Here is a 22,481-nt window from a genome sequence, read left to right on the forward strand (position 1 = left end):
AAAGAAGAAAAAAAACTTGTTGCGCTAAACTGATCTTACTCGGAGGAAAGTAGATACAAGCTCGAAAGGTTTTACTTTGCCACCCATCTCCCCCTTCCGAGTTCCGCTTCTCCCTTTTCCACCCAGCGGCGTCTCCCCACGCCTTTTTCAGTCCGCGAGGGGAGGGAAGTGGGTTTAAACACAAGTTACGATGACATGAACGAAGGCCTACAAGACCCGAGATGCACTGCGCGCCGCAGAGTTAGGTGCTGCTTTCCCGCTTTAGTTGTCGCTGCTTTGGTGCTGCCCGGACGGTCTTCGCACGAATAATGGAGGGCAGCGAGTGAAAACTGGAGGTGGGCCCGATTGTGATAGAAATCGCAGGTATGCATCGGCTTCCCACGCTCTTTCGGAGCCCTATATCGTTTGCACCGTTTGTTCTAGCTTTTCTCTCTTCCTTCCTCTTTCTCTTGCTGTCACAAGCACTGCAGCAACTGCTTGAAAGCTGCTCCGAAACTGGGACACTCGTTACTCTTGCCCCCTGGCTCTCCCCCCCCCCCCGACACACACACACACACACACACACACACACACACACTGAAATAGAAGACTGATACATGTTAAGGTGGAATGCTTGTCAGCCTTTTCTTTCTGTTTTAAAATCGATCAGGATCGAAGTCTTAGACACCCCGACTGCTATAGCTCTGTTTAAAACGTCTCTTGGGCAAAATACAGTGCTGGGAATGGTTAGCGGGTTGATATTGTCGTGCCTTGAACGTCAGATGGAGAAAAAGAGGCTTAATGTTGAATTCAGTGTGGCCGAATTTGTTTAATCTGATTTAGCGACTAAGCATTCTCTTCCAGCGAAAAGAGGACACACACAGCTCCCTTCCTGGTAATTGTTTTGTTAACGTCTTTAGAAAAGTTTAGTGACTCCAGTGGGGTGGGAAATGAGCCTCTCTGTTCTGCACTGTCTCCTAGCCCTAACCCTTCCCAAATTTGCTCAGAATGGATGTTAAAAGTTTCCTTACGCAATGCAGAACATGAGAAAAAGACTTGGGTTTTTGCCTCAAGAGTCCCCAAAAGTTATTTGATCCAATAGTTTCACTGGTGACTGAATGGCATAACGATGAAGATAAAGATCCATTAGACTTGGACAGGAAAAGGCAAAACAACCATAGTAAACTTTTGTCTCTGCACACGTCTATTAAACAATGCAGAGGAGCAAACCTTGGTGAGCTTAAAGAGTGCATTTTTGAATCTCTCTCTCCCTACAAGACAAATCAGATTAAATGTCTTGGTCAGGGATGGGGAAGATAAATTCTAAATGTTTAACTAAAACCATTAATCAGAATGGTTGATGCTGGAAGTAAGTTGTTCAGCAGCATTTACTAAAGTGAAGCGGTATTGTTCTATTCTTGAATTGTAATGTTGGGATCTCATAATAGAATAATATAATAGAATGTTTACTGTTTCTGCCTGATACTGTGAAAAGGAATAACAGTTAATTCCTGAATTTTGTGAATGTATTATTGTATGTACCGTATTTTCCGTCGTATAAGACGACTGGGCGTATAAGATGACCCCCCAACTTTTGAGATGATTTTCATGGGTTAAAAAGTCATCTTATACGCCGGAAAATACGGTAGTTCTTTGTTGTGTCTGTAGAATTTGAGCCAAGTCTGTTTTTTTCATAGACTGACAGTCATAGATTTGAATTCTTGTATTTTGCTGGCATTGTCATCACACCATAGTATCAAAAGTTTCTTCTTGAAAACATCTTGTTTCAAGTTATCATTTTATGTACTGATTGGAGGGAAGGAAGAGCTGTCAATACCATCTCAAGCTGTTTTTTACCTGAGGGAAAATTTAAGAAAAGCTAATACTGAATCTACAAACACAATGGTTCTCTAAGACAAAGCAGTTTCAGACAAAGCAATCGCTATAAAAACAATTATAATTTTATAGTAAGCATTTTATTATTTTGTAGTTCACTTTCTTAATCTTCCATTTATTTTTTGATTCGTACTGCAAGGCTGATTTCTTGTAAGTCATGTAGGAGATTGCATAAATAACCTATACATCAATCATACTATAGTAATCTATGTGTGAAAAAGGGGTATGCTAGACAGCTAAGCTAGCTTCCTAGCATGTGCACATGTTGTAGGATGCGTTTGATCAGTTTGTGGTTTCCTATTCACTAAATCTGTGAAATTGTATTTTAGCAATATCATAATCCTTTGATAGTACATTAATATCACTATGTAGTAATTTTACTCTTGTTGCCATATAATGAAGAGATCACCATAATGACGTTTATTCAGGTAGCAAAGCCAAGCTCCATAAAATATGCAATTTTTTTTAAGGTCACGGAATAAGGAATGCAGAGAAGAGCAACAAAGATGGTTAGGGAACTGGAGGCTAAAACATATAAAGAACGGTTGCTGGAATTGGGTATGTCTAGTGCCGCGTAACAGATTGAGCGCCTGTTACTCGTCCCAGCTTCTACCAACCTAGCAGTTCGAAAGCACGTAAAAATGCAAGTAGAAAAATAGGGACCACTACGGTGGGAAGGTAACAGCGTTCTGTGCACCTTTGGCATCTAGTCATGCCGGCCACATGACCACGGAGACGTCCTCGGACAAGCGCTGGCTCTTCGGCTTTGGAATGGAGATGAGCACCAGCCCCTAGAGTTGGAAATGACTAGCACGCATGTGCGGGGGAACCTTTACCTTTATAGTTTAATGAAAAGGAGGACTAGGGGTGACATGATAGCAGTGTTCCAATATTTCAGAGGTTGCCACAAAGAAGAGGGAGTCAAGCTATTCTCTAAAGCACCTGAAGGCAGGACAAGAAGCAACGGATGGAAACTAATCAAGGAGAGTAGACAGTTAGAACAATTAATCAGTGGAACAACCTGCCTCCAGAAGTTGTGAATGCTCCAACACTGGAAGTTTTTAAGAAATTGGACAATCACTTGAAATGGTATAGGGTTTCCTGCCTCAGCAGAGGGTTGGACTAGAAGATCTCCAAGGTCCCTTTCCAACTCTGTTATTCTATGTTATTCTGTGTTAAAGTTAAATTGCAGGTCTTTGTTGGAAAGAGGCTTTTGTGTAATTGAGAGAAGAAAGTGACTGACAGATTTGTTCATTAGTTGTACAGGAAATTGTCAAATCATAATGTTTTAATGTGAGAGTCATTTCAGATGTTTTTAGTATTGTACACTGCATTAGCCATAAACAAGCACATCCAGTTATAGGTTTGTGCAATAATATGAACCCAACCCAAGGCTGAAAAAAATTGTCACCCAAACTGATCCACATATCTACATAACAATCTTTGTGAGCTCTCTAAGAAAATTGGAATAAATGTCTCACTATCAGTCAATGGGAGAAAGCCTTCCAAACTTAGGAATGGACATTTACAGCAAATTTAGGGTAGAGTTCAGCAATTTCTGACACAAAACAGTTAGGAAGCAAAATGCCAACTTAAAAAAAGGCTAGTAGCAGGAAACATATGATGGCCAAAACTGCATAACTATCACAAATTATACAAAAATGGAGATATGCACATATTCAAAATATAGTTGCTACTTCCTGTTTAAAACTCATACATTATAGTATAAGATTTACCACCACCATTTTGTGTGGCTCTGGCAGTGAACTCAAAAATGCTAACCCAAAAGTCAGAAAAAAATGTTTGAGCACAGTGAGCAGATGTAATATCTAGAACAACTTTCCATAATTTGCTGACTGTCTCATTAATTTCAGCTACTGGCCATTTATCTAGGAATTATGGGAATTTATATCTACCGTATCTAAGGGGCATCAGGTAAAAGGGAGGATGACTTTGATCTACTTCACTTGGATAGTTGTACCATAGTTGGACATTTCCTTTATTTGGACTCACTAAAATGGCACAACAGTGTGCAAGCTTTTGAGTTCTGTTCCATAATGCATAGTCCTGGAGAACTTGAAAGCTTGCATATTTTGGTTGATGGTTAAAAATGTATTGCTCAGCTGTGGATTTCAAAAGCTTTTTAGTATTCATGAACATTTCTTGACTGCTTTTCACTAATTAAAGAGATAGAAATATTCAAATATTGACAAAGGGTTTATCACAGAGGCTTCCTCTGTCCTTGTACACCAAACCTTAGGCTCCTAGCTGTGAATCAGTTTCATCAACTGCCCCACCCCACCTTTACCTTACTTGAAAGTCCCTAAACCATAGTTCTTAGCTACAATTCCTGTTCTTCTGGCAGGAGGGAAAAGGTCAAGCTTAAGTCCCAGGCTGCTCAAAAGGTTGAAACAGAACTTCTCATTGTGTTAAATTTTGATTGGAATTCACCTGTACATTGTCTTGCATCCACAGCAATGGACGGTTCTCAAATGCAGCTTCGTATCTTTGATCTCAATTGCTGGTGAGTTTATCTTTTTCATTTGTTTGGGGCATCTTTGACCCGAACAGCTTTTTTCACTGTGACTTATTTCCAATATATTATCAAGAGTTCTGAATCGTACTCATTATTTGAAAACTGTGGTATGTGGGTTTTTTTCCTCCTTGGGGCTTATGTTTTTTATCCCAAAGCAGGCTATCAGATGCCCTGTCTTTATGCTTTGGGATTTTAGTGTGTGGTGGTGGTGGTGTTAAATATTCCTTGAATGCTATTGGCTTCTCTTTTCTTCCTGTTCTGCTTTCTGGACCACAGGTTCTTAGTTACAATTTTATAATAGTTACAATAGAGTTTTGGTTGTAGGGCAGCATTGCCAAAATGATGGAGGTTTGGGTTAAAATTTAGCTGCAATAATGCATATTTGAAAAGATCTTCAAACACAACTCTCCTGGTATTTTGGGCAAGAATTATTGATTATGCTTGCAGTTGTGATAGTTCAACTTTAATTCTCCATTAGGCAGCTAAACTGCTTTAAACAATATAATTCTCTTAAGAACAAAACAAAAATATAATGTTCAGAGAGGGGGTTTTTTTTCCAGAGACTTAAGGCATTTCATCCCTCTGTTGAGGAAAGTTCAGATTCCAGTGCTGATCTAGCTTGCAAATATAGCTGAACAGTAAAATTTAATTGCTCATCATGGGATTGGGGCAGGATTCTATTTTTGTTCCTGTTCCCTGTAATACGTTGGTTGCAAATACAAAAAAATATGCTTGTATATTACAGAGAACAATTCTTATTCCAATCAATTATTTGCAGTGTTAGTTCTCTGACTTCTAAAAAATATGTTTTCATAAAATACTGTTTTAAAAAGTTATCAGTTTCCTAGTTCTACCTTAAAAATTCAAAATCTCTTTTAACATACCAGGATTCTTGATCTTCCTTTCACTGCAGGTATAGGCCAGGTCTCATTCTTCAGAGTTGTTCCATTTCATCCTATGGTTTGAGCTGCATTCACTATCAAACCTGTAAGATGCCCCTTCCCTCCCACACATTAACTGCTTAAAATGCATTGACATCAACCTGAATTGACCCTGAACAGCAAGAAGGGGAAGAGTCAGTCAGGAACCTGTAGCCCAATAAACCAAACTGTTTATAGTCACTGACCGCCTCTCAAAGATCGTATAGCTAGCATGCTCTAATCATAATATATAGATAGTACTAAGATCACATGGATGGGTTTTATCAAAAGCATTCTAACGTCATGCTGTAATTTCCACTCCGTGTGCCTTTATTTCTTTATCTTGCCTTTGCAGTGTAGTAGGACAAGGTTATATAAACTATGGTTCTCCTTTGCCTTGGCTGTTCAGCAAAGTGTCAAGGATTTGCTGGGAGCCCACTATATACTGTATGTTAAAATTTTGCTGCATCAAAGTGATTGGGTTGCTTCAGGCGAGCAGGGTTTTGGCCATAATACGATTAATCCCTTAAACCTGAATTTAGGAAGACTGTATTTGACAAAACAGTTCCCAGTGTTAGGTATATCGGCATGTTTTCATAATTCTGAAAAGACACACAAAGGAATTAAATGTCATTCAACACTGTTAATTTTATCGAATATTCATGTTTTTGGTGTGGCCACTGAAGTTTTTATTGATCTATTTCTAGGAGCTATCCTTTATTTTCTGAAAGCTCCCTAATTTTGTCTGTTTTGATGGTGGGATTTAGTCCTCAAATAAGGTCCACTGGGCTGTTTTTATTCAATGCTTCTAGACATTTTAATGTGTCTTAATAGGGATTGATCTTAAGTCTGTGTGCATAAATTGGTGACACTGTATATTTTTATACTGTACAGTATATTTATATTTAAAGAGATTGCAATGGATAATGACGTTAACTATCTCCTTTACTATGGTCCAGGCAAAAATAGCTCCATCTGATGGTTGAAGTATTGGGTATTGGCTTTGGGCCATCTGGCTAGTTTCATTTCAATTTGCTTTGTGAGGGTGGTATTATAGGGATAAAATTAAATTATTTAGTAAGCTGATTAAAAATAGTTTGAGCATGTGCACATATTAGTAGAAGTAGGCACTTTGGATATGCACATGCACATGTGCACATCCAAATAAATAAGTAAATGCTTTACCAGCAATTGGGAAACAAGATAACCACAAGCATACCAGTCTTTGGGTGTGAATACGTTATAGGCACATTTCTAGAAATGCAGTAAAACAGATTTGATATGATATGTTCAGTCAAGGCCTTAATAGGTATTCTAACAAGCTGACCTGCATTTTACAGCAGGAAGGAAGAAGTATCTTTGGTAACCCATGTCCCTGAGTCCTGTGTCCCCACAAGCATGCACTCTGAGACCAGGCACAGATTAGGAAAGATGTTACGTGAGTTGAACAGAGGGAGACACATATGAAGTTAAAGGAACATGCAATAATACTACTCTTGTATAAGCAAACATACAAATTGATTCCTTGTGAATTCTTATCCCAATCCATCACAGTGGTGATCCTCACTCCTCTCCCTTTCCTTTTCACCTTGTCTAGGGCCATTCGTTACCTGAGCAAATTACGGCAAGAGCGTGTTGCATTGATTGGGGATGTCCTTGACCAGGAGGGATTTGACCTGGCACTCTTACAGGAGGTGAGGATTTCACATTCTGGAATGGATCTTGTTAGAATGAAAAGTGGGGTTTTAATCCTACTTCATCTGGTGACATATTACATTTTCATACATGATGTTAAAGGCATGGTTTGTTTTGCTGAAGAAAATGTCATGTCCTGTTTCATACAGTACTAGTCATAAACCCAAACTCAACAGTTGACATGATGGCTTAGTGTGATGGGTAAATCCTTGGTGGAGCAGTGGGCTAATGCCTCCTTAAGTAACACCAGCTGCTTGCAATTAGTGCAGGTTCGCATCCCACCAGGCTCAAGGTTGACTCAGCCTTCCATCCTTCCGAGGTAGGTAAAATGAGGACCCAGATTGTTGGGGGCAATTAAGCTGACTTTGTAATAATGCCGCTTGGGGTGTGTGTGTGAAAGCCCTAATAAGCAGGCATATACATAGAATGAAGGCTACTGCTAAGCTTGTAAGCCGCCCTGAGTCTTCGGAGAAGGGTGGGATATAAATGGAATTAAAATAAAATAAATAAATAAAAATTCAGCCACTGGAAGGGTGTGCCTATTTGTTGTTACACAGATCAGCAGAGGCCTCCTTGTTGTGCTCTAGAGAAATCTTAAAGGACTTTGCACAGTTGCTAGAAAAACATAACAAATGGAAGAGAGTTATTTTGGGACTGGCAATTAACTGAAGATAAGCTTAGGGACCTTGGTCCCCAAATCAACATGCCATTTTGTTACTTTTTTCACAGTCACTGTGGTGATAGCTTTTTGCTTTTCAGGTATGGAGTGAAAAAGATTATCTCATGCTGCAAAAGAAACTGTGTACTCACTATCCTTCTTCCCACTACTTCAAAAGGTAAAAATGAAGTTCAGGTAATCTCTTAAGTTTTCTTTTGTTTAACTTCCGAAAGGCATAGATATCCAGCTGATACTACTGAATAAGGCAGAAAAAGCCTTCCTAGTTCAGAATCAGGAGCCCTTGTGACGCAGTGGTTGGAATGCAGGATTGCAGGCAAACTCTGCACACTGCCAGGAGTTTGACCTTCACTGGCTCAAGGTTGACTCAGCCTTCCATCCTTCTGAGGTTGATAAAATGAGGACCAGATTGTTGGGGGCAATATGCTGACTCTGTAAACTCTTAGAGAGTGCTGTAAAGCACTATGAAGGGGTATATGTCTAAATGCTATTGCTATTGCTATCATGATGTCACTTTGTCCTGGTAGCATTCTCCAATCTGGTGCTCAAGATATGTTTGATTGCCTTCTACCATCTCTAGAAAGCAGACTACAGTCTGGGGTGTATCACTAAAGTTTTTGCAAGATTTTAATTTCAAGAAGAACACACAATAGTTTCAATTTGCGTCCATGGCTGAAGGATAAGACAAGCTTTTTTGTTGTTCCATCTTAAAATTAGCTGGATTTTTCTGTGTGACTAGACAAAGTGTGATTAGACTTAAAAGTAGGTAAAGACAAAAGTTGGCACATTGGGTCTTGAGGATCCTAGAGCCTCCATTGATCATGGCACTCAATAACATTGGTATGATTTTATGGCAATCATACACAATTGTAGTCTAAATCTTAAAATTAGCATAATACAGTTTTTTAAGGACAGGGAAAAGTACACTCGTTGCATTTTTTGCACCATTTTCCCCACTAGCCAGTTCAAACTTCTTTCTTTCAGATTTCCAGTAATCATGCTACAGATCAATGGTTTTGTGCTACTATTAATGTGTGTGTGTGTGTGTGTGTGTGTGTGTGTGTGTGTGTGTGTGTGTGTGTCTACAAACCATTCAACCAAGTTCTAGCCCCACCTTAGGCACATGAAGCCAGCTGGTTGATCTTGGGTGAGTCACTGTCTCTCAGCTGAAAGATACCAGTTGGGAGAAAGTGGTTGAAAGCTTCTAAAAAAGAGCTATGTTGGGCTGCCACATAGATTAAAAAGTCTTTTCCAGAGGTTTTCTGCAAAAATATGTGTTCTTGACTGTACCTAAACATTGTTGGACTTACCTTCCTAACAAAGATTGTCTTTTGCTTTTCAACTGACTTGTGTACCTTTAGTAGTCCCTGCCTACCAGGTGTGGCAGGTTAATTGAACAGCCTGCAGATTTGCTTTAATGGGATGTGGTCTCAGTTGGGACCTGTTATGCTACTTATTCTTGACAGTGAGGCTGATGAACTTGGAGATATTACTGGTTACTAAGGATATTTATATAGCTTGCATGCAGACGTAGCAGGATGTTGAGTCATACTCACATCACACTGGGAGACTGGTTGAATTTCCTGTACTACTTTGAGCCCTATTGACTCTTGAGTAACTAGATCCCCAGATCTGCTATGGTAGAAAACAAAAGGAATGATAAAAATATGTATTATATAACTTAAAACGCAACTGATCATGGAACAGCTTAGTATCTTTGTGTAAATTTTGGCATATGGATCAAATAAATTCTCTTGTGATTGCAAATGTGATAAAAAATGTAGTTGTATTGTGGCTTAAAATATATACAGTACAGGCAGTCCTTAATTGACCCCAAAATTTCTGTTGCTAAGGGAGACAGTTAAGTGAGATTTGCCCTATTTTGCATTTTTCTTGCTGCAGTCATTAATAGAACGGCTTCAGTTGTTAAGTTAGTAACACGGTTGTTAAGTGAATTTGGCTTTCTCATTGACTTTGCTGTTCAGAAGATCCCAAGGTGATCGTACGACCCCAGGACATGGCAACTATCATGTGACCATGGAGATGCTGTAGTGGTCACAATTGTGAAAAATGGTTATAAGTCCCTTTTTTCACTGCTATTGTAACTTTGAATGGTCACTAAAAAAGCCTGTTGTAACTCGAAGTCACCTGTACATCCAATGTATATGTAGCTGTTGAAGCCCCAGTTCATGGCAAGCTTCAATTTCTGGTGGTTTTGTAAAATGTCACTCCGTTCTTAGAGAGCCAGGAATAATTCCAAAGGTTCTAAATGCTGCTTTTTCTCTGGAAACCTTTACCTGTGTTTCTCATCTCAGAGTTATATTCCAGAAAGCTCAGCTTTAGATTCATAGGGCAGGTAGGAATGGAGTCCTGTTTTCAATCAGAGATATGAAAACCCCTTTTTACTTTCAGTCCTGAGAATTAACTCCACCTGCCAAAATTTGGTGGCAAACTACCAAATAATGGTACAGTTATTTGCAAAACCCACATAAGTTAAATGCATAAAGCTTCCAGTACTCTTAATCCAAGAAATAAGAGGAAGAAGTGGGGATTCTTGCCTTCACCACTTCCGGTGACATTGTTGCCCCCAGAGCTTTGGCCACTGACAAAAAGCATGGTCCCAAACTCTCAAAGTCTATCCACCATAGAGAAGATAATGATTTGGAGTCTGTTCTTCTGCAGTGGCGTGATTGGCAGCGGACTCTGCATCTTCTCCAAACATCAGATCCTGGACACTTTCTTGTACCAATATTCTGTGAATGGCTACCCATACATGGTGAGTAACATGCTTAGGAAAGAGTGCAAGGCACACCTATTTGTACTCATTGTTTCAGTTTTGCCCTTCTGTTTTATATATGCTGTATTCTTTCACAGTTCCAGCATGGAGACTGGTTCGGTGGCAAATCCGTGGGTCTCATAGTGCTAAAGATCGAGGGCATTATTTTCAACGTCTATGTGACTCATGTGAGCATCCCTATTTGTTTTATTTTGTTGCACTTTAAAATTATGATCGTTTCTCTCAGATCCCTCATTTAGAGCAAGCTATCAAAATAACTAAGTCATGTGGAAAGGGGTGAAGAGTACTTTTGACTTGAGTTAGGAAGATGCCATCTTCATGAATTCACACCCTCAGTAATACCTTGCTGTTGGGTTCCACATCTTCCCGCACAAGTGGCTATTTTGCATCTTGACATCTGGGTGGGCAAAGTCAGAGTTCTTCTGTGTCCCTAGACAAAATGTGGTTAGACTTTAGTGCTATAGATCAGTGGTTTTGTACTGCTATTAGAAATCTGGAGCAAGATTTCTGAAAAGGAGGAAGATTGAACAAATCTATACTGTTCACTATATTGAGTGTATCTGAATGGAACCAGTTTGGTGTAGTAGTTAAGGTACCAGGCTAAAAACCAGAAGACTGTGAGTTCTAGTCCTGCCTTAGGCATGAAGCCAGTTTTGGGCCAGCCACTATCAGTCCTAGGAAGAAGATGGTAGCCAACCACTTCTGAAAAATCTTGCCAAGAAAACTGCCAGGACTAGTCTAGGTGCTCACCAGGAATCAACACTGACTCAAAGGCTCCCCTCCCCCCAAAACACAAGATATCACATATTTGTTTCTGGTGTGTATAAATATTCACATTTACATTATTCTTGATTCAGGAGACAAAGCAGTCATTAATGTTAAGATTAATCTACCTGTGATCTAAGATTAATCAAGCAATTCTACGCTACACCTATCAAAAAGTTCATTTTTATCATGAGACTTTCAGGAAGAAGCTCATGACATAACTTAAATTCTTTCCACCTTTCTCTTGTAACCATGAACCAAGATTTTTTTCTCTGCTATTTTATATTTTGTAATGAGTGTGGGAATAATGGCTGTGTAATTTCATAGATAATGCACATAATTTTTTTACATTTATTTCCCCCCCCCCCCCAGCTCCATGCTGAATATTGTCGAGAGAAGGATACATACCTGCCCCATCGTGTGGTTCAGGCCTGGGAACTTGGCCAGTTCATACGGTAAGAATTATAGCTGTCGAATTCAAACAAAGCTTGTGCTGTATTGGAATCCAGTGACAGGGGCTGTGTCACTAGTGTCCCCTGAAAGTTAACTTTAGCTAGCTAAAAGTTAAAAGCTTTAGCTCAGGAGAAGCTCAGTTTATTTCATACCAGAGAGATTGAGAAGGATGTTTATTAGGGATACATTTCATATAACAGTGTCTATATTTCTCTCTTCAAAAAAGCTCTTCTGTCTTGTGATTCTCTCCCACCTTTCCAGGCATACCTCCAAAGGAGCTGATGTGGTGCTGCTTGGAGGAGACCTGAATATGCACCCAGAAGATATTGGCATTCGGCTATTGAGAGGATGGACGAGGCTGCAAGATTCCTTCATAGCTGCAGAGAAAATTAAAGTGAGCATCTTTGCGTGCACAAGTACTTGAATATGTCCATGTCTGATATTATCGAGACTCAGAAACAAATATTTTCATTCATTCAAAAGCTGGATGTACAGTGACCTGTTTTATCCCTTTGTCTATCCCCCATTTTGTTCCCCCAAGTTTAGATTTCTGCGATGGAAACCCAGTTCACTTCTTGCAACTACTCTAAATGTTGTGTTTAAGAGTCTCTGTTGTCCCTGATCTTTTTCTCAGGGCTGCGAAGATGGCTGTACCCTTGTGCCAGCCAACTGCTACATCAACAAGAAAGAACTGCAGTGTTATCCCCAGGGGATTCGTATTGACTACCTTCTTTATAAAGTACGTGCAAGTTAATATCTACAAAACAGAGACTGAGCAAAGTGTTGTAGAGAGAGTTTGGGAAGCAGGTGAGAATGAAAGCTCTCATTTGAAAAACATTTCCCACTGAACAAGGCAGCTGCTCTGGGTTTTCAACTTTATCCTTTGGTAATGGGTTCAGCTACTTGTTATTTACTGTTGTGTTCATTTGACAGTTGCTCTCCGTCGAGGAAGGTCCAGACAGTGCTAGTATGGTGTGTGCTAAAGCTAAGAGCAGAAGGGTTGTGTGGCACTTCAGCATCAAGGACAGAATCAAAGGCACCTGCCTGAATGTCTTAAATTGAACGCACCTTTTTTTATTTAACCAGGGCATGTGATGATTGTGTGTGTGTGTGTGTAGGGGGAGCAGCTCCCTGACCCCAGGGAAAAACTGACTTAGGAAGTTGCAGAGAAACACTACGTGAGCACCCATGTCTGTTCTGAAGCATTGTGCAGCCTTAAAATGTAGTTTCTGTGCATTGCTATCCTGGAACACTGAAATAATTTGATTGAACCCAGAGGAACAATACTTGGCCCACAGCTATTGTTCTTTCCCATTTCAAAACAATGGTTTATGATGGAAAGGTCACCTTTAACCTATTAATCTTTTTTCCAGTGGGAAGGGAAATAACCATTACAGCTGCTTTCTTAGTCTGAATCTGAACACTTCTAAGTAGCCTCTTGAGATACATTTAGGAGACTGAAGAGAAGTTCCTCAGAACAGAAAGACTGAAAATCCTTTAATTTGCTGTTCACTGATGTTTATCATTAAAATGGAGGGCCACTTTAGATGTATTGAGAAAAATCTCAACTTACTATCTAATCTTTTGGGAGCAAGATAGGAATACCTTAAATCAGAGCTGTCTTTCAGTGGGCAAGAACCTAGGTACTACTTAAATCTGAAGATATGGTAATGGATTGTAAGTGGCAATTGCTGACATTTAAGATTAATTAGATAAAAAAATTATCCAAAGGAACAAACTGCCAGGAGATGTTGTAGAATCACATTCCTTGGAGATACTTACCTTTGTGGATAGATTTTATGACAACAGCTTCATGTATAGTGAAATTTCTCTTAGAGTAAATCTAGTTCCTTTTGGACATTTCAAACTGCTACGGTTTTTCTAAGAAAACAACATTCCTCTTTTTTTCTGCAATTATTTGTATCCCATAATCTAGCTATAACATTTTGGGAGATGTTTCTGCTGTCTGCAGATAACAAACAGTTTGCCACCTTGTCTGTCCTTTCTTATAGGGCTCATCTCAATATGATATTAGATGCAATATTCATGAAACTACTATGGGAACTGCTCCTGGCAAGGATTTTCCTTACTCTGACCATGAAGCTGTCAAAGTGACACTCTCTGTAGTCCAATCAAATAAAAGTGAAAACAATCTTCCAGTTGGTGAGTGTTCAAATTTCATTGGTTTCTCACAAGCGAAGCAAAAGCAACAGAGAACAGAGAATCTGTGGCCTTCCAGCTATTGCTGTACCACAGTGACCATCATTCCTAGACAGTGTGGCTATCTATTATTGAAAGATTCTTGGAGCATCTATAATATTAAGCCGTGTCTGGAATCTGCAGATTCCCTATGCCTCTGTGAGAGGGTTCTTAGGATCAAACAAAAGGCAGCGGGCAATGATTTTCTTGTGAACTAATTCACTTTTCTTTACTTACAGCATAACAAAGAAATACATTTATAATAACAACCACAACAACAATAGTAGTAGTAGTTGGAAGCAACCTTGGAGGTCATCTAGTCCAACCCCTTGCTCAGGCAGGAAACCCTATACCACTTCAGACAAATGGCTGTCCAGTCTTTTTTTAAAAACTTCTAGTGTTGGAGCATTCACAGCTTCTGGAGGCAGGTTGTTCCACTGATTAATTGTTCTAATAGTCAGGAAATTTCTCCTTAGATATAGGTTGCTTCTCTCTTTGGTCAGTTGCCATCCATTGCTGCTTGTCTTGCCTTCAGGTGCTTTGAAATATAGCTTGACTCCCTCTTCTTTGTGGCAACCCCTGAGATACTGGAACAGTGCTATCATGTCACCCCTCGCCCTTCTCTTCATTAAACTAGACATACCCAATTCCAGCAACCGTTCCTTGTATGTTTTAGCCTCCAGTCCTCTAATCATCTTTGTTGCTCTTTTCTGTACTCTTTCTAGAGTCTCAACATCTTTTTTACATTGTGGTGACCAAAACTAGACACGGTATTCCAAGTGTGGCTTTACCAAGGCATTGTAAAGTGCTATTAATACTTCACGTGATCTTGATTCTATCCCTCTGTTATTGCAACCTAGCACTGTGTTGGCTTTTTTGGCAGCTGCAGCACACTGCTGGCTCATATTTAAGTGATTGTCCACTAGGACTCTGAGATCCCTCTCACAGTTACTACTATTGACTACTAGTAGATACTACTACTATTATCTTCAACAGCTTCAGCTACTCTCCTTTCGGTTTCTGTCTTCAAGGGAATATAGTGAATTGCTTTATGGCCTAATTGCTCTACCATTCTGGGATTAACTAGCTCCCTGCCTGCAATACCCGGGCTTCTGCTAAAATTGACTATACCTCCATTAAAATGTAATTGCTACTAAATTCCCAAGAGAGTTAATCAAGGACTTTAATTAAAACTTTAGCTGGCGATCTCTTGCAATCAACACAAACTTGATTTTCTCTCTGGTTTCTTCCTCCTCTGGATGTTTCTGCTGAATATACCAGTGCTTTATTACATAATTCTCTTTTTCGATGATCATCAATTACCCCAGAGCCTGCATGGAACTGCTAAATCTTTGCTTGCTTGCCGATTGTCTTCTTCTCTTGCTTGGAATCTGAGCCAGAACACTATTACTCCCTGCTAGCTTTTTTCAGCTCATTTAACTCTATGCAAGCTTGTGTATGAAAAGCCTCTTATCATACCCCATGTTTAGTCTGAAGTGATCACTCTCATAATTACAATTTGTATATCTAGGACAGCAGTCTCCAACCTTTCCGGCTTGGCGGACTGGTGGAGGTGGCGGTAGCAGGATGGGGAAAGTGAATGGTTGCAATGTGTGTGTGTGTGCTGCTTTCACAAATGCAACTTTGCATGCACACGGGCTTGCCCACCACTTTCCTGGCCTGGTTCCGAACAGGCTGCAGCCCAGCACTGAGCCACGGACTAGGGATTGGGGACACCTGATCTAGGAGATCGTGTAGCAGGATAACAGATGCCGATTACCTTCTCGGTTTTGTCCCAGCCTATATCATTATTCATCTATAATTTTCTACCTAGGCACTTATATAAAACTAATTTCCCATTTTGTTAATTTCAGAAAGAAAACTCTCCGCTGGGGTTGCCAAATAACTCCCTCTCTCCTCCTCTTGATAAAAAAAATAGCAATTGGTCTGTGACAGTTGGATCTCACTGTGCAGAATTAACAGCTTTGTGTGGTTGAAATCACCGTTCTCTTTACTTTTAGAGCCGGTTCTGGTGGATGTCTTGAACGAAGCCCGTCTGGAGGTGCAAGTGGGGTTACATTCAGCAAAACGGCAGCAGTATTTGTGTGGCCGCATGGCTGCCCTGGCTCTGCTTCTGCTGATCATACAAGGAGTCATGGCCATGAGTTCCGTGTTTGGTGGAGCTCTCCAGCAGCCCTTCCCCAAGTTCTCCTTCTCTTTGCTCAGTCTACTCTCTGTGTCAGCCCTGCTTATCTCAGCTGTGCTGTATCTCTTCCACATCATCGAAGTGAAGGTGCTGCAGGGAACAGAGGAACAAATGCGGGTGGGGCTGCAGACGCTCCAGGAGAAATTGAACAGGTGAAACATTGGATGCCTGCATTGAAAAGTATGAGCCCAAGAGACTGGGCAGAGGTGGGAGTAACAAATCCCTCTGTGTTTCTCAGCAATAACAGTTCACCGGTTCTAAATAAGGAATGATAATTAACCTTTGGTACTGTAAAGGGGGGGGGGGCGGGTTTAATAGGCTGAATTTTTGAGCAGTAACATTTTTTTTTAGATCTTTTTTGTGCTGAAGACATGGGTGGATTGTGAAACTAACTTGGCTATTTAAAAAAACTTTTTATCATAAAGTACTGTTTTAATAGAATTAAACACATACTGGAGTGTTAAATTTGTATTGAAAAAAGCAGGTAAGAGCAGATGAGTAAAATAAAATGGTACTAATTATACACCTGCTTTTCCTACAACAATGTTTTCAGCTGTACTAATAACAATTATTGATGGAAATCTGTTTTTAATATGTATCTTGTTAACACTTTAGCCTTTCTTTACACTTTAGATCAGGGGTCCCCAATGTCCGGTCCATGGACCAGTACTGGGCCACGGCATGCCAGCAACCACTCCGCACAAACAAGCAAAGCTCCATCCGCAGCATGCACACTAAATGCCACCTCCGGTCCGTGGAAAAACCTCTGTCCACGGAACCGATCCCTGGTGCCCAAAAGGTTGGGGGCCTCTGCTTTAGATGACCATGGTAGAGTGCATTAGCTTTAAGAGCTGTCCACTTCCTTGTGCTTAATTATAGGAAGAGATATCTTCATAATCTAGCAGAATGTCATATATAGTCCATCCTTCCTTAAGTTCACATAGAAGAACAATACATGTTACCTTAGGTCATAATTCCTCGTTTCTCAAGAGTGTCAGAGTCCAGTGTAAGCAAAATCTGAAACATCTGGGTTTTGGCCAAGACAAATTTGATGGAGTCTTAATCAATGCATATGGTCAAGCTGATATACCCCACCCCTCCCTCCTGTCTCCTCATGGCACATGCACACAGCCCTCCCCTGATCTTTCTGTTCCCCCCCCTTACCTGCCTTTAGTCATTGCCACCCTCCCCAGTTTTGCCCAGGTGATGTAGGCATATTTTGGATGGGGCATACAGACCAGTCAGTCCTGGACCTTGTGCATAGATCACTCAATGACTGAAATGTTTGCAAACCCTATTACACCTGTGTTCAGGTGGGGTTAATCAGAACCAACCAAGACGAGAAGAACTTGAGTCAAAAAGTTATTTTTGAAACATACAAAACTTTGATACCCTTGCTAAAAATGTAATAGAAATTAGTTATAAATCATCTAGTGTCAGTAAAGAAGTAGGCAACCAGCTGTTTGGTATCTTTGGTACGTGCATTTCTTTCATCTACTAATTTTCTTTTTTTCTCAAAAATATTTGATGTGAAAATTAATTTTAACTAGTTTCAGTTCAAATTCAAGGTCAGGCTTCACTTAATTACCTCTAAGAACTGTATTATCTGCCAAATAATATAATCCTGTCACTTCTTGGAGGAAATTGAGTCAAAACCAAGAAAACTTTAGAAAAAGCTCGATGGATGTGCAATTAACTTGGATTAAAAAAAAAAGACAGAACAGCGTTTCCTTTTTACTCCATTATGTTTATTGGAGCTGTGCCTGTGAAAAACCAGTTGGCTTATATTGATCCAGATGTAGATGTTTTCAGATTGTAAACTGGCTTTAGTTTCCATATAACGTCTGTTCGCTTGAAGTTTTTCTTCAGGAGCAGCGCATTTGCGATCTGCATCCACATTCATTGTTTATTTTGCAGGAAGAGCCTACATTTTCCAGCCGTGCTTGTCCAGCTTCAAGAGCTTGACCTATAGCATTTGTTATGCTTGTATGTACATGGAGAAATAATACAAGAGAGGTATATTTCTCCTTGGATGTTTATCATGACAGAAGCCCTTAGATGACGGCATTTTTAATTTTTATTGTAGGGCATCTATTTCTTTCCTCTAAAATACCCTGTTGATTCTGTGTATCCTTCAAGAGAGTATCCTCCTCTAGAAATACAACTCTGGACAGTTTGAAGGCTCCTCTGAACTTCATGAAAGCATCATGGTTTGTTTTTTTGCTTTTAGAACATTGTAAAATGTTTTCTGCACTTAAACCATACAGCCGCTCCTAATTTACCACATCTAGAAGGATCACAAACACGGTCGCCTGTAGCAGTAGAGTGAAAGAAATGTTTTCTGTTGGATGAGGCCCTGTGTCAAAGGGGAGCATGCTAACTGCAAATATATATATAATTGTTGCTAAATAATACCTACATCTTCTGAATATTATTTTCCCTCCAAATGCTGCAGATAGGCTGCTTTCTTAAAGCCTTCAGCAGTTGCATCTGCAAACAATTAAAAGCAGTTCTACATAGTTTCTTTATTATTTCCTAAAACACTTAAAATGTAGTTGTATCAAGTTGCGACAAGATCAGGCTTGTTTAGCTCAATCTAGAACCACTCTCAGGCACTAACCCTCAAGGGGAAACTTCATAAACTCCAACTTTGGGGCTTCTTCTGGTAGTATTCAAAATAACTGAAACATGGACAGATGTCTAAGCGCATGAACCGCTTCAGGGCTTCAGGGTTGATTTGAGCTTATTGTTCATCTCATAATGAGCATATTTCCACACTTACAGCAGGAAAGCTACTACTAAAGCTGTCACAGAGTATAAAACAGCAGCTAAGTTCCTTTTCCAAGTGGTGTTTTTTTGCTAAAACGGAATGGCTTGCCAAATATGAAGGGCATTCAGCAAATTTATTCACCGGCTAAACCTGATCTCAAATATTCTAGGCGTTTTCCATCATTGGAGCATGCTCAGAAAGCTCATTGAGCCTCTTCCTCTCTTGCATCTCGATCAGAGCACTGCGTTGATTCACAACTGCAACCAGTTGGGACAGGATCGTCTTCTCTGCCTCGCAGTCCTCGGAAGTTTTCAAAGAATCTTTGAAACAAAAAGTACATGCTCAGAATAAAGAACCATTCATGCTATTCAATTACATAAAAAGGAGAAGTGGTAGAACTGCAAATATCTGGATTACACCTCCAAACGTCTTTGGTTATGCTGAGGCTGACAATTTTTGGAAAGAGGCAACATCTGGGGAGCTGCAAATTCCCTAACTTTTATCTACTATTTTGTCAAAGTGAAAAGATACCATGTGGAAACCTGGGAGTTAAATTTCATCAGGAATTCCAAGAATTATACTTTTATAGCCATGAATGAATGAATGAATATAAATGCTCCAACACTGGAAGTTTTTAAGAAGAGACTGGACAGCCATTTATCTGAAATGGTATAGGCCTGTGGTGGCGAACCTATGGCATGCGTGCCACAGGTGGCACACAGAGCCCTCTGTGGGCACGTGCTCCGTTGCCCCAGTCCTAGGCCTTTAGCTGAGTTTTATAAAACCTTTCCGCTTTAGGCCTCCGGTGCCGTGTGCAAAAAAAAGGTTAAATCAATCAATCAATCAATCAATTTCAACTCAACGGGAAAAAAAATCTCTCAGAGTTGGAATTCATTGAATGAACTTTTTAGTCCCACCCAGTCTGCAGTTACTACCACAGCCACGCCCACCCAATGGGCCACACCCACCCAATGGGCCACACCTACCTGGCACCCGACGATACATAAGTGGGTTTTGGGTTGCAGTTTGGGCACCCGGACTCTAAAAGGTTCGCCATCATTGGTAAAGGGTTTTCTGCCTGAGCAGGGGTTTGGACTAGATGACCTCCAAGGTCCCTTCCAACTTTATTATTATTTAATGTTACTAGTTTTTCTGCCCCAACATAATATCACTCCATGCACACAGAGTGAATATACCTAAGTGCTATTTTTTTTCATTCAAGGAATGAATGAATGCATGTTGTTTTCAGTTCTATGTAACGTCTTGCTGAATGTGTGTGACTATGCTCAATCAAATTCATCTATTATCTTTTAAAAAATTATGATCAGAATTTAAACATATACTAGCATTCTTTTGTTTACATTTCCTATCCTGAGAATACCAGACTGCAAATGATAATAAATATGCTGTCAAAGCCAAACTGACAAAACACACATATTGTTAGGTAAAGGTAAAGGTTCCCCCACACATGCGTTCTAGTCGTTTCCAACTCTAGGGGCCGGTGCTCATCTCCGTTTCAAAGCGGAAGAGCCAGCGCTTGTCTGAGGACATCTCCGTGGTCATGTGGTCGGCATGACTAGGCGCCAAAGGCACACGGAACGCTGTTACCTTCCCACCGTAGTGGTCCCTATTTTTCTACTTGCATTTTTACGTGCTTTCGAACTGCTAGGTTGGCAGAAGCTGGGACGAGTAACAGGCGCTCACTCTGTTATGCAGCACTTGGGATTCGACCCGCCAAACTGCCAACCTTCTGATCGACAAGCTCAGCATCCTAACCCACTGAGCCACCGCGTCCCTCTTCACATATTGTTAACAGAAGGCAAATGTGAAACTCCTCTTTGCAAAGAAACTTTTTCTTTTGACTTTTAGATTCTGTTAGTAACACAATAGACATGTCCATTATTTAGAACTTTTACAATGTTGGGTTTTTCAGGACTTATGATCACCAGATTCCTGGCTTTTCACAATCACAACAGGGCAGCTACATTAGCAAATTTCTTGGTTATCTAAAACCAGAAACAATTCTGAGTATACGTTAATTGAGTTAATTAAATAGCAGCTCTTTTCAGTGCAAAAAACAAATATTGTTCATCTCATAGTGAGTTTGGGCAGCTATTTATTTATTAATTTGTATCCCACCTTTATTGTACAAATAACTCAAGGTGCTGAACATATCCAACACACCTTGCCCTCCTCTTTTCCCACCACAACCTGTTATGTTCTTTCTTACCATCCATATTATAGTAGCGACGTAGTTCTTGATCCAGCTGGCACTGCTGCTCCTCTAGCGTCAGCTCTTGCACACTAAAAAAAATTGTCGTTGTTACAATACACAATTAAGAAAAAGTTCCTGATAACATAAGGAATTCCCTTCCTTGGAGCCTCTATACCAGGCATGTCAAACTTGCAATGTCACGTGACGTCGCACGATGTATCAGAGCTTTTTCCCCATTGCCGGCAATGGGGTGGGCACGGTTTTGTTATGACGCGTCCGGCCCGCGGGCCGGCAGTTTGACACCCCCGCTCTATACTGATTCTCTCATTGCAACTTGCTGTCCTCCAGATAGACAGAAAGTCAGACAGACATGTATGTATACATACATATACACACACACCCATCTCAAAAGCTCCATACTAAATGAGGAAGAGAATAGATGACATTAGCATACCCTAGGCATATTTGCCTTGGTAACAGAAGAATCCTAACAAGATTGTCAGTATTTCCAAGTTATTTTACTAACAATCATTTACCAGTGGAATGTTTATTTTATATTCTTCTTGCAGATCTTTCACCCTAAGGTATCCTCTAATATAAATCGCCTGTCCACAGGTTTCCAGGGATTCAAGCTCAGAATTTTAAGTCACAGTCTATGATGGAGTCATATTGCAATAGGCCATTATATAGCTATTACATATTGGCTTATTCCAACATATAGTTATTAAAGCTTAGCTTAATATTCAGCCACTGTGGTTGAAAAGTTTAATTTATGAAATAGCATGGTATGCAAATCTGGTCACCATCACATATGACGGGACTTTACTTAGTTGAATTCAGCCTTTGGCTTACAGGTAGTAGCCTTTGAATGCTATTATAGTACAACTTTTTCTTGATTTTGCTTTGAGTTAATATTGTTTTTGATTCTGATTGTCATAAATACTAACCATAGATTGTGTTGGGTCTGATATTTATTATTTATCACATTTGTAGGTCACCCAACTCCAAAACGACACCAGGTGGCTTCACAATGCTAGAAGTAACAGTATTATAAAATATTATAGGAGCTATTAATCCAAAACATCGGGAAGGCTTTTGGAACTAGGTAAAAGATAACTGAAATAATAAAAGACTATGAGCTGATGTCAATTATATTTTCCTCTTTTGGGCAGAATGCTTTTATTAACACATGATGTCAAACAGATTACCTTTTCTTGGACACAACATGGGGACACAACCTGGGGGTTGTTTATACTGTACTCTAGGAGACATTCTGGTCATTTTTTTTATGCAAGGTGTGAAGCTAGTTCACTTGCCGGATTGGAGGTTATGTTAGTGGGAGGAGAAACCCCAAATGGACTGTGATCTCCCTTG

At 40.0% G+C, this 22,481-nt stretch overlaps 2 protein-coding genes across 5 annotated transcripts in view; one reads left to right on the forward strand and one right to left on the reverse strand.

Moving 5' to 3' along the window:
- The first annotated feature begins 193 nt into the window (after nt 1-193).
- On the forward strand, nt 194-22,241 carry SMPD2 (sphingomyelin phosphodiesterase 2). The gene is made up of 12 exons (XM_081323939.1): nt 194-363; nt 4,351-4,399; nt 6,929-7,025; nt 7,786-7,862; nt 10,385-10,478; nt 10,577-10,666; nt 11,637-11,719; nt 11,979-12,111; nt 12,352-12,456; nt 13,730-13,880; nt 15,938-16,274; nt 22,101-22,241. The coding sequence occupies exons 2-12, from the start codon at nt 4,353-4,355 to the stop codon at nt 22,159-22,161; spliced, it is 1,275 nt and encodes a 424-aa protein (XP_081180065.1). The 5' UTR covers nt 194-363; nt 4,351-4,352; the 3' UTR covers nt 22,162-22,241.
- Nucleotides 18,334-22,481, reverse strand: part of MICAL1 (microtubule associated monooxygenase, calponin and LIM domain containing 1) — a 50,446-nt gene continuing 46,298 nt past the window's right edge. For all 4 annotated transcript variants that reach the window (XM_081323938.1, XM_081323937.1, XM_081323935.1 and 1 more), the window contains exons 23-24: nt 21,123-21,196; nt 18,334-19,212 (exon numbers count right to left, since the gene is read on the reverse strand). In XM_081323938.1, coding sequence (XP_081180064.1) covers nt 19,058-19,212; nt 21,123-21,196 — 229 coding nt within the window. In that variant the 3' untranslated portion in view covers nt 18,334-19,057. The remainder of the gene's footprint in view (nt 19,213-21,122; nt 21,197-22,481) is intronic.

This window comes from Vipera berus (assembly GCF_964194415.1).
Source record: "Vipera berus genome assembly, chromosome: 3".
Taxonomy (NCBI): domain Eukaryota; kingdom Metazoa; phylum Chordata; class Lepidosauria; order Squamata; family Viperidae; genus Vipera; species Vipera berus.